Source organism: Leuciscus leuciscus (genome assembly GCF_965113295.1).
Source record: "Leuciscus leuciscus genome assembly, chromosome: 24".
NCBI classification, from domain to species: domain Eukaryota; kingdom Metazoa; phylum Chordata; class Actinopteri; order Cypriniformes; family Leuciscidae; genus Leuciscus; species Leuciscus leuciscus.
In genome coordinates this window covers 15480824-15496790 of record NC_138723.1, presented here as the reverse complement: position 1 = coordinate 15496790, position 15967 = coordinate 15480824, and the positions used below count along the sequence as shown (strand labels likewise).

The window sequence follows — 15967 nt, the reverse complement described above, 5'->3', positions numbered from 1 at the left end:
TTTTTATGGGTCCGTGTTGTGTGTGTGTGTGACTTTCTTATCTTGAATTAACAACTGTAGCATCAAAAGCAGTTTGTTGTTATCGCACAACAGGTATATGACGTTAAGAACCTTAAGATAGAATTCAAAGAGTTTGGATCAATTGATCAATATTGGCTACTCAATAAGGTCACAAGGACGGGAAACTGAACCTATTTGGTTTATTGAATCTGTGTGACGTATTCAGGATCTGTTTTGAAGAAGCACAGCTTATATATGGGACACAAACAAGCGTAAATAGTACAGAACAGGCAACCTTTGTGAGGAAATGTGTCTTAATGAAAAAGCTTATAAATAAATAACAAAAAAAAAAAGCTGCCATTTACATTTTATAAAAAACGCAAACGAAACATGAGTTATATTGACTCGGTACTCAAGCTTCAACATCCTGGTCTTGATGCCATTTATGCATGCAAATTTAACATCAACAGGAATGTCTTGGCCTTTACCGGTTTTGAGATGTATGACAACATCAAGATACAAGTTCTTACAAAAGCACATTTAAACCATTTCCAGTGTAACTGTGCACGTAAACTAGGGCAAAAAAACATGAGCATTACATTGATATTTCTGTGTACTTGGTAGTGCTTTTATGTTTTCATGCCACATGAGTGGATTGTCTCACGACAATCTCTTTAAAAGCATGGTGGTGGTGAGAAGACACTTGCACGATTTTACCGAAGAGAGCAAACTGATGATATGCTTTTCATCCATCAATATTTTTGCGCATCAATAAATATACTGTAAGCTACAGGTTCCTTCTCATTGCTTAAGGCCCTGGTTTTAACAATACAGACACAGATGGATGGTTTAAATCCTCTGGGCCAGAGGTCACGGTTCATGTCTGGATCTTTAAACTTGACTGACGTGGCCAACTGTGTTTGGATAGTTCAATCTGTCTCGATCAGTTCTACACCCTGTTCTATCTTCAGTCTGTTCTCCAGACGTTGTTCAGTAGCTTCACGACTTCCTCATAGAGAACAAAGACAATGGCAACGTCCAGACACACTCGGCCCAATCGTGGGACTGTGCCTTTGTAGAACCTGCGATTCAAAGCAAGAAAAGTGTAAGGAAGAAGAAAAGGAAGTTAAAAAGAAATATTTATGAGGAAACATACGCTTGAGGGCCTTCGTTCTTCAAAATCTGGAATGCGCAATCCATGGTGCTCTTGTAGCGATGAGCCTCCAAACCCTAAGACAAATGGATTATAAAATGTCAACAAATGGTATTTAATAGTTTTCTTGTATTCATTTTAATGAATTATTTGAGAAGCTTCTGCTAACCTGCATTCGAGTCTTCACCACATCAAGTGGTGTGTTCCCAAAAACACTAGCCGCCCCAGCTGTCGCTCCGAACATCGCTGTAACCAGCGGGTGCATGTCACGACTGGGGTCATCGCCTGAAGATAAAGCCAAGATGATCAGTTTTCTTGAACACCCATACTTAAAATTATTTATATTATTATATATTTATATTATTGTTGGATCTCATCCTCACCTTTGTACCAGTTGCGCAACAAGTTCATAACATAAAAGCGTATCGCCTGGTTGCTACCCTGCTTCAGAAGTGTAGCAGTCAGTCCTTGATATGTCCCTCGAACACCTACAAACATGGAATAAATATATTACACACTTTTTTTTTTAACAAAAAAAAAATTTGTTCGATTTTTCAAAACCGATTAATTTTATTTTAAATAGAATACATGTTCATATTTTTCAAAACCTTTTTATTTTATGCATTATTTTTATATTTCATTAAAAAATATATATTATTTTGTTTATTAAATGATTTCTTTTTTATATATATTTTAATTGTTTATACTATATTTTAATAGTTATATGTATATATATACACACACACATATATATATACACACATACATACATATATACACATATATATATTATATATACGTGTATACATATACACACATATATATACACATACAGTCGTGCTCAGAATTAATCATACCCCTGGTAAATATGATCAAAAATGGCTGTAAAAAATAAATCTGCATCGTTTATCCTTTTGATCTTTCTTTCAAAAAATTAGCAAAAATCGAACCTTTCATTTAAGTAAAAGAATTGAAAGTGGGGGGGAAAATCACATTATGAAATAAATGTTTTTCTCCAAAACACGTTGGCCACAATTATTGGTACCCTTTTATTAAATATTAAAATTGGTACCCTTTTATTACCTTTTTGCAATCTCCTTTTGCCAAGATAACAGCTCTGAGTCTTCTCCTATAATGCCTGATGAGTTTGGAGAACACCTGACAAGAGATCAGAGACCATTCCTCCATACAGAATCTCTCCAGATTCCCAGATCCATGTTGGCCATATTATCATATTTACCAGGGGTATGATTAATTCTGAGCACGACTGTATACACATATATATATATATATATATATATATATATATTATATATATATATATACACACACACACATTCATGTATATATACATACATGCATACATATATATTAGTTAATCGTTATAGTTTTTTATATTTTATTTTCTACAACACCCATTCATTTTTCTATGAATGGTCCATCTCCTCCTACTGTCTCTGTTAATAAATACGTTTGTACTGGTCCATAAGTACCTTGATCTCTGATGATTTCCCGTACGCCGTGGAAGAACCCTCGGTAGCGTGGCCTCAGAGAGCACTGGTCATGAATGAACTTCACCTGAAAATGATACAGATGGGATATATTGATTAAGATACAGAAATCAGAATGTCATTTTTCCTTCTCTGCGAGTAAATCCGTCATGATTATACAGTACACTGTGGCTCTCACAATATACAGTATGATGTGGGAGACAACTAGTTGTCCACTGCGGATCTGTTCATTCAGCACAGGTTTGTCAAGAATGCAGTTCTGAAAATGTGCAGTGTCAGTTTGGTTAAAGAATGAGGCTGTCATGCTCATAAAAAAACTAAATGCTGTATGAATCCAACCGTATGATGGTGCTGCCATACTAGCCACTAGCTAGTATTTGCTCTAGAGTTTTGTTTTGTGTGAAACATGATAGGGTATTAGGGATGAACATAAACAGTGCGTAATCGACTATGTCGACGTGTCGTTCCAGCCCTAATGTATAACCAAAATAACTAGTTACAGTCCCACCTTGACTGTCTCCATTGGACAGACCACCAACACCGCTTCTGCAATTCCCGCTCCAAGCCCACACAGTAAACTTCCTTTATTGTCAAGCCGACCTGTGGCGTCCCTCATCGGGTTACTAAGAACCTCGAATGTTCCAAACCTGCCATAACATCAAAAACAAAAGCGTAAGCAAAAGACACACTATTCATGCTAAAACAGGTAAAGACCAATGTTTCTTACCGTACTGCAGATTTCGGGATGGATCCGTAAAGCAGTGAACTAAGCCCTCTATACAGACCTCTCAACCCATGATCCTGCACTGTCAGCTTAACACAATCACCTGCGCCAAAATACAGGTTACACAATTTTATTTACATATTCAGTTAAGGCCCCTATATACATTAAGCAAAATCAAAGGAGGAACAGTTGTGATGTCATTTCGAACAATATCAGGCCAAAATTAAGTTCATTTGGAGTATAGTTTGCCAAAGTGAACTTTCTGGAAAAGCTTGCTCCAGCTAGTAAAATTATTCAAGCTACTATTGGTCCGTGATGATTACATAAGTAGATGTGGCTCTGGGGCTCCGCCTTCTTTGACGTGATTTATTTTTTTTTTCTGTTATTTCCTTCTGTTCAGTCCATCGAGGTCAAACACGAGTAAAACACCTCATTCTTGTGGTGCGCTTGAAGGTGTGTGTGAATTAGAAATGTTACCTCCGGATGCTATCACCTTCATCAGGCAAAGTTTAAAGATTGCCTAATTAATGTTTGCAGGTTCCCTATGAGCATTGGGTTTAAATCCAAAATATTGGCAAATAGGCGTTTTTACATTTCGCTTTGAAACCAAATCTTCCGCCATCAAGTCTTGTCAGTCAGCTCGCCTCACTCTCATCAAGTGATAAATGAAATCTGACTCCTGCTGCTGATCTGTGCTGCGAATCTCGCTCAGCTCACGCTGAACTGAGCAGAAGTTTCAGTCGTTCAGTTTTTAACTGTAGTGTCTGTTCTCTAACTGAACTACATAATTTGTATTACTATAAAAAAAATCTAAACGACAGTGGGGGCCGGTGCTGCAGTAGGCAAGTGATGTAACCTGTGTGGCTGAACACTGGTAACACAGACTATCGCAGCGAGCCTAGTTCAAAGTGACCAAAAGTGAACCACTTTCCTCCAACCTAAAATTAATTTGCGTCAGATGGGATGGACATGTCATCAGAATGCCCCCCCTCAAGCATACCACGCAGTTCTGCAGTGTGCTCAAGAAGGGTTCCCGCACTGCTGGTAGATGAAAAATGAGGTATAAAGATGTCCTGAAAAGAGATCTGACAGATTTCAGCATACCAACTAACTCCTGGACCCAGGCAGTGCAAAATGGAGGGCTGATCTATATAGAGGAAAGACTCAAGACCATGCCAACAACCTCCAGCAGCTAAAAGAACTACATCTGGAATCCATCCAACCAAGAATCATGACCTATGCTAGTCAATATATCTCTATTTCCTAATGTCAGCCGCATTGTCGCTCGTAACAGAAGCAGGACAAATGAAACAAAAGTAGCAACAGATCTTTCTTCTGCATTGTGACGTCACGTACATATGAGAAAAATTACTCATTATTGGAGAAGTCCTGCATAAGTAACAAGAGAGAAATCTGTTGTTTTCACCTAAAAGTCCAGTTATGATTAAACATTAGGAGGATAAAAAGAAACATTTACACAGTATCATGCTTTTAGAAATGATATTGGTGATTTTTCATTTCATGCCAGTTGCCCTCACCTATGCCCCGGTACCGAGGAGGGTTAGCTCTTTCATCTAACTGTAGTTGGGTCTTCACGTACTCCGTTGGGAATGTGATGCAGATCTCAATGCCTCCTGCAATGCCACCTGGGTAAAAAATAATATCATCAGTAAATAAAGCGTGCCTATATTGCATTCAGTGACATCAGCGGCAATCTATGATTTGTTTAAGCTTACAGTTGTTTAACTTTCATCAAGGACAAGTCAGTTTCATATAAGGTCATGTTGTTTTAGTTGAAAGCCCAATGTATGCAACACTGTAACCAAACTAGTTTTGTTGGAATGTTGGAATATGGTTAAGTAGCTCAGTTGATATTTATATTAATAAAGCATACTGTTTTAACTGTCCAAACCTATTTAAACAAATTAGTAAACAAATGAAATTTCTGGAAGCTACCATTTGGTTGACCCAGGAAAGACATGCAGGTCATGGACTGAGAGTGAGTTTCACAGTAATGGCAGACTGTAAGTATGGAAGGGGACGTGCCAACGTGGTCACGCATGACTGTTATTGTGGGCTCGCGCATAATAGGGTATCGCGTGATTCACCATGACTGTTATTGTGGGCTCGCGCATAATAGGGTATCGCGTGATTCACCCAAACCTTAGCGCTTGTGTGCTTCTAACACAAACACAAATACGCATGTACCTGCAAGAATAGCCTTCCACGGATGGGTGATTCTTCTCCCTCCGATTGCAGCGGCCGCTAGATTCCTCTGGCCTAGATAAATTTGGGGAATTGGGGTAAAAGTACGCGTCGAGCCCCCGCCAGCGGAGGCAATCCGGGTTAACGTTAGCGCTTCAGGATGCTGTTGCGGTGTGCATCCTCGTCTCAGTATAGCATCTTTGCACGGTCCCTCCGAAACAGAAAACGGTTTATACAAAGACGACATGATATAATGATGTTTTAAGCGCAAAGTGAAAATCTGTGCTGTGTGACGACGCGCAGGATGCGTCTGCCCAATAGGACGAAGACAACACAATCACAGGAAGACCACTCCGAGGCGTGGCGCGGCGAGGAGCTCATGAATATTAATATAGAGGTCATGCAGCGAGCTCAGTCATTGGTCCGTTTTAAACATTTGATGAATTTATTACTCTACTCATCTTATGTAATATTAATAATGTGTTTTAGCCGAAACAATTGGTTCAGTTGCATTACCTTATATCCACACCCACATTCAAGCGGTTTCTTTAAAAAACTATAATAATAATAAATGTTTGATCAGAAAACGTTTGAGTTTACTGTAGAAAACAGGACATTTTGCATAGTATCAGAGATCTTGAACTGTATCTCACAATTAAAACCATGCAACAATAATGGAATATGTTGAATTTACATTAATTCAATGAATAAATTTTTTTTTTTAAACGAATAACTAATTTTAAGCACTAAAATGTTAACAGCATTCGTCAAGCTCGACCATTCAATCCTATTATCCAAGTTATAGGTAAGACAAATGATCAAAGAAATATGTGTTTATTAATAGGCCCTGTTACCCATTCCGGAGTAGTTTGAAAAAAAAAAATATATATATATATATTTTTTTATGCTGATGCTTGTTTGTTTATTTGTTTGCTAGAAATTGGCAAACTCATGAAAGCAAGGCTTAGTTATAATTTTCTGAAAATGAAACCTCATTTACTGTGTTGTACATTTGTAGCCATTTTATGGTCCCACATGGTTCTTATATTACTTGACATGGTTTGGTCTCGTGTTAGGGTGTGAATGTTGTGGGTGTTTGTGTTGGGTGGAGGCTATAATCGGTGTGAATGTGGAGTGCAAGCTTTATTTTCAGCTTGTTTGCAAGTTTGTTGCACACACATGCAAAACTGACACAGAGACAGTTTATTCAGCTAATACAAAAGTAGTGTATAGATGCTCCATGCAGAACAGGATACTTCAGGGATACTTTTTACATGAATGTGGTTGCGGTGATGAAGCGCAGATCAGGTCCCTCAAATGCTGCCAGCAATTTCCCAATTTTTCACCCCATCTCATGGCCAAATGAGAGTCAGGACCAGGACTGGAGATAAGAGCTCCAGGGTGACAATGATGAAGGCGGGTTTTGCTCTGTCGCTCCAAGTGAAAGGACATCTTTCTACTATATTTTATCAACTGAAGCAGAGCTTAAATTACGATGGAGAAGAGAACTGAATAGGTGGCTTGAATTGTATTTAAGTCAAGCAATTTAAAACTCCTATATGATTTTCTTCAGACTGTTTGCATGTGGGTAGTTATTTAATTAAACTTTGAATAACACATGCACCCAAACAATTTCTGTTATCTTAAAATGTTTCACACACAATTCCATATGATTTTCTGGATTTTGGAATCTGTATTCTATTCCAAATGAAACCTTGACGTATTGGTCTTAGCAGTGAGATCTTACTGTTGCACCCTCACTGAGGCTGCAGGACCTTTTGAGCTCAGAATCAAATTATTTGATGTGACTTTTTGAGACCTTCCTCTAACTGCTCTTCCTTTTCCTGTTTATCTAACTTGCACCTAAATGTATTCAAACAACGAACATGCCTCTAGGTATTATTCACTTTGACTCCATTTAAGTTTACTGCTACTCTGCACACTTGATATAGATAGTTGGTATTGGTTGGTTTGGATTTTTCACAGAAAACCTATACTTTCTCTAGTGTTATTCCTGTCACTGAATGTTTGTTTCATCCATTCATCAATTCATCATTACATAGAGAAACAGAAAAAACTGAGACGGACTAAATCCAGAAGAACTGCGGTTATGTCCCCAAGACGCTTGAAGAAACCTAGAAAATATGGCTTTCCAAATCAATTGATGTTACTTGGTTTTAAAGGGGTCGTTGATTATGATTTAATTTTTCTAACTTTAGTTAGTGTGTAATGTTGCTGTTTGAGTATAAACATCATCTGTAAAGTTACAACGCTCAAAGTTCAAAACAAAGGAAGATATTTGCTTTTAAAGAAATCGTTTTTTAAGGACTACAACAAACGACTGGTAGGGACAACACAACATTCCTCCACGGTTAGTGACATCACCAACCCTAGAATTTACATAAACCCCGCCCCCGGGAACACGATTTATAGATTGTCATGACAGAATATGCTAATCAATGACTAGAAGATGGTTAACTCCACATCAGCTACATAAATTCATCAACTAACCATTCAGAAATGGCCTGTTGCATTCTGTATGTTGTCACTTCTTCTTGAGTCTCTCCATCATTGTTTGACTCCGGTTTGAACATAAAAGGCTAAAAGTTCTTGAAATTTTCAGTGCATATCTGTGTGAGGTAAAAGGACATGAGCTGTTGAAGCTCCGCCCTCTGTGCGGGGAGCAGCAGCTCATTTGCATTTAAAGGGACAGACACAGAAACGGTGCGTTTTTGCTCACCCTCAAAAAGTGACAATTTTAATATGCTATATAAAAATATCTGTGGGGTATTTTGAGCTAAAACTTCACATACACACTCTGGGGATATCAAAGACTTATTTTTACATCTTGTGAAAGGGGCATTATACCACCCCTTTAAAATGCTAATTGTAACATAATACATTGCAGGCTTGTTTATAAGTGAAATTGAGTTGTCCTGTCTTGAATTAAATTAATGTTGGCTGTTATTCTTGTTTTGCCTCATATAAGCCAATAGGACACTTCTGGCTTCAGAATGTTGCTAGACTCAACCATGTTGACAATTCTCTCCAAGTATGAATTCTTAGCTTGAGGCAACTTTGAGTCACCCAGGTTTTGGCTGCCTCAGATAACACCTGAAACATGAGGTTTGTGCTTGAGATATGAACTCTGATCTATATAAATATTTAAATACATTTAGTTCAGTGAATACAAACTTCTCCAGCCTCAACAACTCACAACAGACACTGATATATAAATCACCAGGCTGCATTGATTATGGAATCCATTATCGGTTTACCACTCTTGAAATAAAGATTACTTAACTGAGAAAGCCAAGTCTGGCCAGACTCCATAAAACAGTGACATCTGGTCCAATAAGTCCTCCTCAAGACCTGTTTTTAAGTATTAATAAATAAACATTATTAAATAAAAATACAAACAAACTGTTTTAGACTCTTAACATTGTTGACAGTTTTAATGTATATGTAATATTAATATTTTTGACATACATACTTGGTAAATACAATTTGACAACATTGCACATAATGCATTAGCATAATTTCAAGCTTATAATAGTATGAATAAAATAAGCACTGCAGTGAAGAGTAAAGACAAGACATCCATGACTCTTGAAAGATTCGATTTCCTCACTGCTGACAAATGAAAAAGTATGTAATATAATGCTGAAATAAATAATTGGATTTCACTCGGTAGCAGTGAAGCAGTTGACCGTTGTTTTTGACCTCAAAGAACAGTAATACTGTATTATTGAAATACAATTATATTATTTCACACAGTCCTGTCCTTAAATTGTTTAACACTGTATTACTAAAAAATATATTAAAATTTATAAATAGGATTTAGGTAAAATATCAACAATTTCACAGCTTATTTCGTTTTCCATCAACAGACGGAGGGACAGCTACTGGAGTTTTATTAAGATGAACTGTTTCTCTGCTCATCAAACAACAGACATTTTACCTGCACAAAAAGACAGAAATCAAACAACAGTGCAAGCAAAGTCAATAAAATGTACAATTCTTATATAAATCACACAATAGTGAACATTTATTTGCACCATACTATTTTTATGTTGTGTCCAATAACCGCTGCACATCATAAACAACTAAATGAAGAATAACTTGAAGCAAACTCAGTAAAATAAGGAGTACAAAAAGTGTTTGTGGTTATAACACTCACCGGCCACTTTATTAGGTACACTACAATACATTAGTTTTTTTTTGTTTTTTTACTTCATTGGAATGGTACGAAACTTGGTAAAGGTTTTGGCACTTGCTATGTGAAAACAAAAATAAATCTTGGGCATGATTCGAAAAGGTTAAATGGTCCTGAAAAAAATAGTCACTTGTGTCAAAAATGACCGCATTGGAAATAAATGGAAGACGAATTTCATCTAGTGAAACCGTTTGGTACTGCGGCCAAACATAATCTTACTGAAAGCAAAATTTTTTAGATATCAACCTCAAATTTGGAACACAACTTGTTTAGGTTTAGGGCATTGATTTTGCAGTTTTAGAAAATATATATTTCATATAAAAATTGAAAATAGTATTTTTGTGCATTATTCATAACAATAAACGTAAAATTCTGTAACTTTTTTTAAAATAGCAATAATCTGCCAAGTGCCATCTTAGTCTGTGCTCTAAGCATTCAAGATTTACCACAGTTTAAGTTACCCACAGGTCTATGCTCAAAAAGTGAATAAATAAGTACCATAAAATCCCCTAAAAATATTTAATAAAAAACATTATCGAACTAAAATATAGTGCAATCATTTCATTAAAAAAAAACACACCGCGTGGTTGTCGGTGCCAGACGGGCTGGTCTGAGTAGCTCTGATCTACTGATTTTCACACAGAACCGTCTCTAGGGTTTACAGAGAATGGTCCAAAAAAGAGAAAATATCCAGTGAGCGGCTGTTTCTGTGAGCAAATGCCTTGTTGATGCCAGAGGTCAGAGGAGAATGGGCAGACTGATTCGAGTTAACAGAAAGGCAACAATCACTCTGAACTAACTAACTGAATCTCTGAACGCACAACACATTGAACCTTGAAGCAGATGGGCTACAGCAGCAGAACACACACCGGGTGACACTCCTGTCAGCTGAGAACAGGAAACTGAACTACAATTTGCACGGGCTCACCAAAATTGGAAAATAGAAGATTGCACAGTCTGATGAGTCTCAGTTTTTGCTGTGATATTCAGATGGTAGGGTCAGAATTTGGTGTAAACAATATGAAAGCACGGATCCATCCTGCCTTGTATCACAGTTCAGGCTAGGGGTGGTGTAATGGTGTGGAGGGCCCCACTCTTTGGGCCCCTAAGTACCAATTGAGCGTTGTTTAAAGGATTACTAGCAAGGTTGACCTAATAAAGTGACCAGTTAGTGCATTTACTTCTTATGTTATAATTATGAAAGTCTGAATTTGACTTTTCATCTCATAAATATGACTTATGATTTTTATTTTTAGCAAAAAAATATTATTTATTTATTATTAAAGTCTGCAGTATGCAATGAATATACAGTAAGCAGTAGTGTGTCTACTTACTTCATGCCAGCGCAGTGTATCACGTGGCAGCCCAAGATGGCAGTGAGGACAACAGCTGACAGAATCCATGGCCTCCTCCTCCTCCTCCTCTTCCCCCCTCTTCATCTCTCTTGGCCTATCAGTGTCCCACAGAGGAAAAGATACAGAGCGAGAGGAGTGGGCTACTCCAAAATGAGGCCTAGGGTCTCGCTGGTAGTTCAAGCGCTCACCACTGGGGGGCAGTGTTAGACCCTCACTGTTCACCTGCAGCTAAAACAAAACTGTTACTGAACTGCCCCATCTAGTGTACAGATACGGGAATGACACGTTATATTTTGCAAAGCTAACTCTCTCAGCTACATAATTTACAACCAGCTGAGTTGGTTGCAACAAGATCCTGAAAGCATGACAGGTCAAATGAAATCTAACCCCTGAGTCTATCTAGTGTCAAAAAGGCTGACAAACTAGATCATTAATCTATTAACAGCATGCCCTATTTACACATATTAAAAACATGAGCTTGTCACTGTACCTGAGGAATATTGAGGTCTTCAGTGGGTTGAGATTTCAAGCAGTACCAACAAAGTTCAAGGGCAACTCCTGTAGAGAAGTGCACACTCATTAACTTACTGTGCCAACAAGATATTTGAGCAATATTTCACTAGCTCTAGCTATAGTTTTATGTTTACTACAGAACAAACAGCCCAAAATAGCCAAAAGTAAATTAGGCCTGTGTACTGGCCATTGTTTCCCATCACCACCTGAGTAAATGTCATTTGCATTTCAGGGTTGAATATTTACACAAGGACAAACTGTTCAGCATTTTTAAATGTTCCTTATCCGTATTATCAGTGTAAGCATTTATCAGCTGGTTAACAGTGACAGGTTTAGACATACTCTGTGTGTGTACAGGAGTCGCTGCCAAGGCTTGTGTAATGTTTGGGGTCTGACCGGATTCAGGTTTCTCCTGTGTAACACTCTCACTAACACAACAGCTCCCTTCCTCGCAGGAAACGCTCTGTCAAGCAGCACAAAGAAAGAGAAGGATTAGCATAGTTTAGGGACAGTTAACACAGAACACGTTTTTGCGTCCACGTAAATGTATACTTGATGCTTTTCAGACGTTTAAAGACGCAAAGTTAAAATAAGAAAAACAAATGAGCTGAACTTTTGAAACTTGTCTCGCGACCATACAATTCTTCTTAATTTCACAGCGCTGTCTTGCATTTTGCGTTGATTTTTTATTGTTTTATGTAAACATGCCCCTCGCATTTTAAGACGCCAAGTTAAAATCAATAAACATAGGCAATACGGGGGCTGCATCCGAAATCGCATACTTCCCTACTAGATAGTAGGCGAAGAACAGTATAGGACAAATGAGTATGTCCAAATTCATAGTACTTATAAAGAGTAGGCAAAAAGTACCCGGATGGCCTACTACTTCCGGCGGGATTCTGAAGTGTGCATTCGATGGACACTTCACTATCCCATGAAGAAGGCCGTGTGTATGCAGTTTCAGCCAGGGTATTGTTGTAAAATGGGGAGAGTAACACAACACAACCAATTCCACCAATCATGGATAAACTAGGAGTCCTATGATCATTTCAGTGTTTACCTTCCTCTCGGATCCCATAATGATTGGCTGCATCCGAAATCGCATACTCTCGAGTAGGTACTTATTTTGAATAAATAATTATAATTACTTGACGACCGCTAAAAAAGTACGTTCTATATAGTATGAGTGTGTGTAGTATGAATGTAATCCGGATGTACTACTTTCGCCATGTTCTCATTATCATGTGACCTACGGTGTCAGTTGTGTCGCTTCACTGCCATTCCCAAATCCTCTCCCGTGGCCTCATGGGATAGTAAAGTGTCCATCATATGCACACTTCAGAATCTCACCAGAAGTAGTAGGTCATCCAGGTACTTTTTGCCTACTCTTTTATGAGTTTTATGTCACGTAATGTTTTTCACCTATTTAGTAGGGAAGTATGTGATTTCGGTGAATAGTATTTTACCGAATTCCTAGAAAATGAAAAATAAAGACAGATATATATAGATATTATTATTATTTTTAAGGAATTGATGAGGTTTCAAAGAAGGGCAGTCAGATCAGTTGCGAAGACAATTCTGAAAGCCAGTGGTGAGAATTATGAGACCTTAAACAATGAAAACTTGTGTTGTTTGTATGGAGCCATTTGGCAGCTCAAATCCAAAGGAAATGTGGGTACCCTATGCAGTTTCTGGGCCCACCAAAACTGCACTCCAGGATTAACAACTTTCATCTGTCACCACTGTGACTTTGAGAATATTCACATAGATACACAGATTCACACATTGACAGTGTTTTTTTTACATAGGTGCAATTGAGTAAAGTGTTCATTAAGCATCAATATTGTTAAGGAATTTTGTCCTATTAGACCCATTTACACACTGTGTTCAGTTACAGAGAAAGAGACATTGTTTTGTATTGTATCATTAAACATATTTTGTTAAACATATTGCATAATGTGGCCTCAGTTTTTGCATCTTTTGTTTAGTTGAATTGTTACTACTTAGCCTACATCCTACCCTGGTATTGAACAAAAACACACCATGTATTTGACATCAACTCAAAAGGGCTGTGATGTTCTTACAGAGGTTTGAATTGGTGTCATTTGTAGTAAACAAATGTGGATAGGCTATTTTGTATTAAGCTTTGAGCACTCAAAAATTCAGTGAGTTACAGATGCAAAAAGTGTTAATACCATACCTGGTCTTTCCTACATGGATAAATAAAAGAAGTTCAACTTTTAAAACGAGTCTCGAGATCTTGTGTTCTCTTCCATTTCACTGTGCTTTCTCGCGTTTTAAAAAAATTTTTTTTTATTAGTTTTATGTAGCCTATACATGCGCGCTGTGAAGTTTAAGTAAATAAAAGTTTAACGTTGTTAACATTAAAGTTTAAAACGCGTCTGACCTTGAGTTCTTTTCCATTTCACTGCGCTGAGTTTCGCGTTTTTTAAACGCCAGCACCATATAGAGGCCAGAACGCATTCTGTGTGATATGCTCCTCTGACCAATCAGAATCAAGAATTCTACAGCGCCATGTAATAAGCAACAATGTCAAAAGGTTAATCTTAATTGAAACTGTATGGAATTATAATCATTGAAAGTGAAATATTTTCACACACACAACTAATATAATGTAGAGAATAACTGCTACATGAAAATCCCTTAGTGTTATCATGATTAATCTCTGTACTGATTGGTCCATTGATAAAGAACAACTCTGACCTGCTGCTGTTGATCCTGTGGAGAGTTTTGTTCCTTGTTGCTGTGATCACTCGAACTCATTCTGTATTTGTGTAAGAAAGACTGAGTGTAGAGATTAAAAGCACATTGTTTGTTTTTGTTTATTTTTACATTTGAATAAAATCCTTAACACATGGCTTAACTTCTCCTTACACAGTGCCTAGACGGTTTAGTCTCAATTCCTACTATTTACCCCTCACCGGGAGGTTATCAATTAATCCATCTGTCTACGAATTACACTCAAGAGGCTTGAGTATCCCCAGCCGAGACCTTTTAACGCACTCTGACACTAGCCAAAACATCAGCAATTAAGTGTTGTGGAGCTCACTTACCCCACTTGGGCCGCTTGGTCGTCATTAACCATCCCCGCCATCTCACTGACCTCCCGTTTCCGTGGGACAACCTCTTTTTGTTTTATCCGCTCTCTAGTTCTCTCTCTCTCTCTCTAACCCCTTCTTCTAACGAAACGGAAACTGTGGCTATTCAATATTTGATGAATCTCAATGGCTCACAAGCAGATTTGCTGTAAAGAGTGACAGCAGTGGAGCTCAGGTGTCAGGTCTCGTCTGCCTCAGTCAGTCAGCAGTCTGGACTCCCCAGCTGAGGATAAACACCCCTGAGGGACATTTTACCCCATCTGCCACAATAGCACTTGATGTAAACATCAAATGGATTACGCCCTAGAGACAAGAGGTCTGTTTGCACACACAGTGTGGACCTAATATAGTACCAAAGAGTGAGTGTGGGTTCATGTGGAGCAATATCTTTGAGTGTGTGTTCAAGTGTTGTCTGTCCCTGTGGGCTTTTAGAAAATAGATTTTCTTTAACCACACTTTAACACTCTCATTTCATTTGTCTCCTAACAATGTCCGACAGTGAATATGCATAACTCACAAAAGAATTCTGTCATTTGTTCTGCATCCGTCACATCGTATATATTATGGATTGTGTTTAATTAGTGTCATTTTATTTAATAGCTACATTTTTATGTATTCTAAATACATCCAATTAAATAATATTTATTTAGTAGTTTTCACATAATTTATTAAAATTACTTAAAATATTGAGTACATACCTTGGTAAATAAATACATTAATCTATCTGATTATCTTAGAAAACACATACAAATTTAAAGAATTATGTCAAATGTATGTATGTATAGTAAGGCATCAAGGCACGTCCAAATCCAATGTTAGCAATTTATTTAGCTCCCTATACCCTGTGTATTTATGCCCCTAGTTCTCTTGGTTCTTTGTAATCCAGCACAAAATAATTAATTGGTTTGAGTAGGACAAACTTAAATTAAACTAATTTGTTCATTCAAATTAACTTTTATGAGTATTTAGCACTTTCTTTTTCTTTCAAGTTCACAGAACTGATATATTTTAAGTAAACTGAACTGTTTCATTGTTTTGAGTTTTATGAAATGATTTATTTTTATTTAAACAAACTTAAGTTTAACTGAAACGGCTGCGATGTCTATTTCCCAGCATGCTTTGCCGATGTCACTTGAATGGGAGAGTAAATGCTAAAATTAAGTGTAATATA

General features: G+C 37.4%; 1 protein-coding gene and 1 long non-coding RNA gene across 2 annotated transcripts; both read right to left on the bottom strand.

Moving 5' to 3' along the window:
• Window positions 1-186: 186 nt before the first annotated feature.
• slc25a1a (solute carrier family 25 member 1a) lies at window positions 187-5952 on the bottom strand. Its single transcript, XM_082157517.1, has 9 exons — window positions 5597-5952; window positions 4927-5034; window positions 3392-3491; window positions 3173-3311; window positions 2647-2731; window positions 1537-1641; window positions 1323-1438; window positions 1157-1230; window positions 187-1082 (listed from the first exon to the last, which is right to left on the bottom strand). The coding sequence occupies exons 1-9, from the start codon at window positions 5838-5840 to the stop codon at window positions 968-970; spliced, it is 1086 nt and encodes a 361-aa protein (XP_082013643.1). The 5' UTR covers window positions 5841-5952; the 3' UTR covers window positions 187-967.
• A 5187-nt stretch (window positions 5953-11139) lies between these two features.
• Window positions 11140-14393, bottom strand: LOC309489044. The gene is made up of 3 exons (XR_014202324.1): window positions 12020-14393; window positions 11655-11722; window positions 11140-11258 (listed from the first exon to the last, which is right to left on the bottom strand). It is a non-coding gene; the product is annotated as an uncharacterized lncRNA (long non-coding RNA).
• Between the last annotated feature and the right edge of the window lie 1574 nt (window positions 14394-15967).

Coding starts and splice junctions, on each gene's coding strand:
- slc25a1a (XM_082157517.1), bottom strand. CDS start 5,840: ATGTCGTCTTTGTATAAACCGTTTTCTGTTTCGGAGGGACCGTGCAAA. Junction 5,035..5,596: donor GTGGAAGGCTATTCTTGCAG/GTACATGCGTAT, acceptor TTTTTTACCCAG/GTGGCATTGCAGGAGGCATT. Junction 1,083..1,156: donor AAGAACGAAGGCCCTCAAGC/GTATGTTTCCTC, acceptor TTTGAATCGCAG/GTTCTACAAAGGCACAGTCC.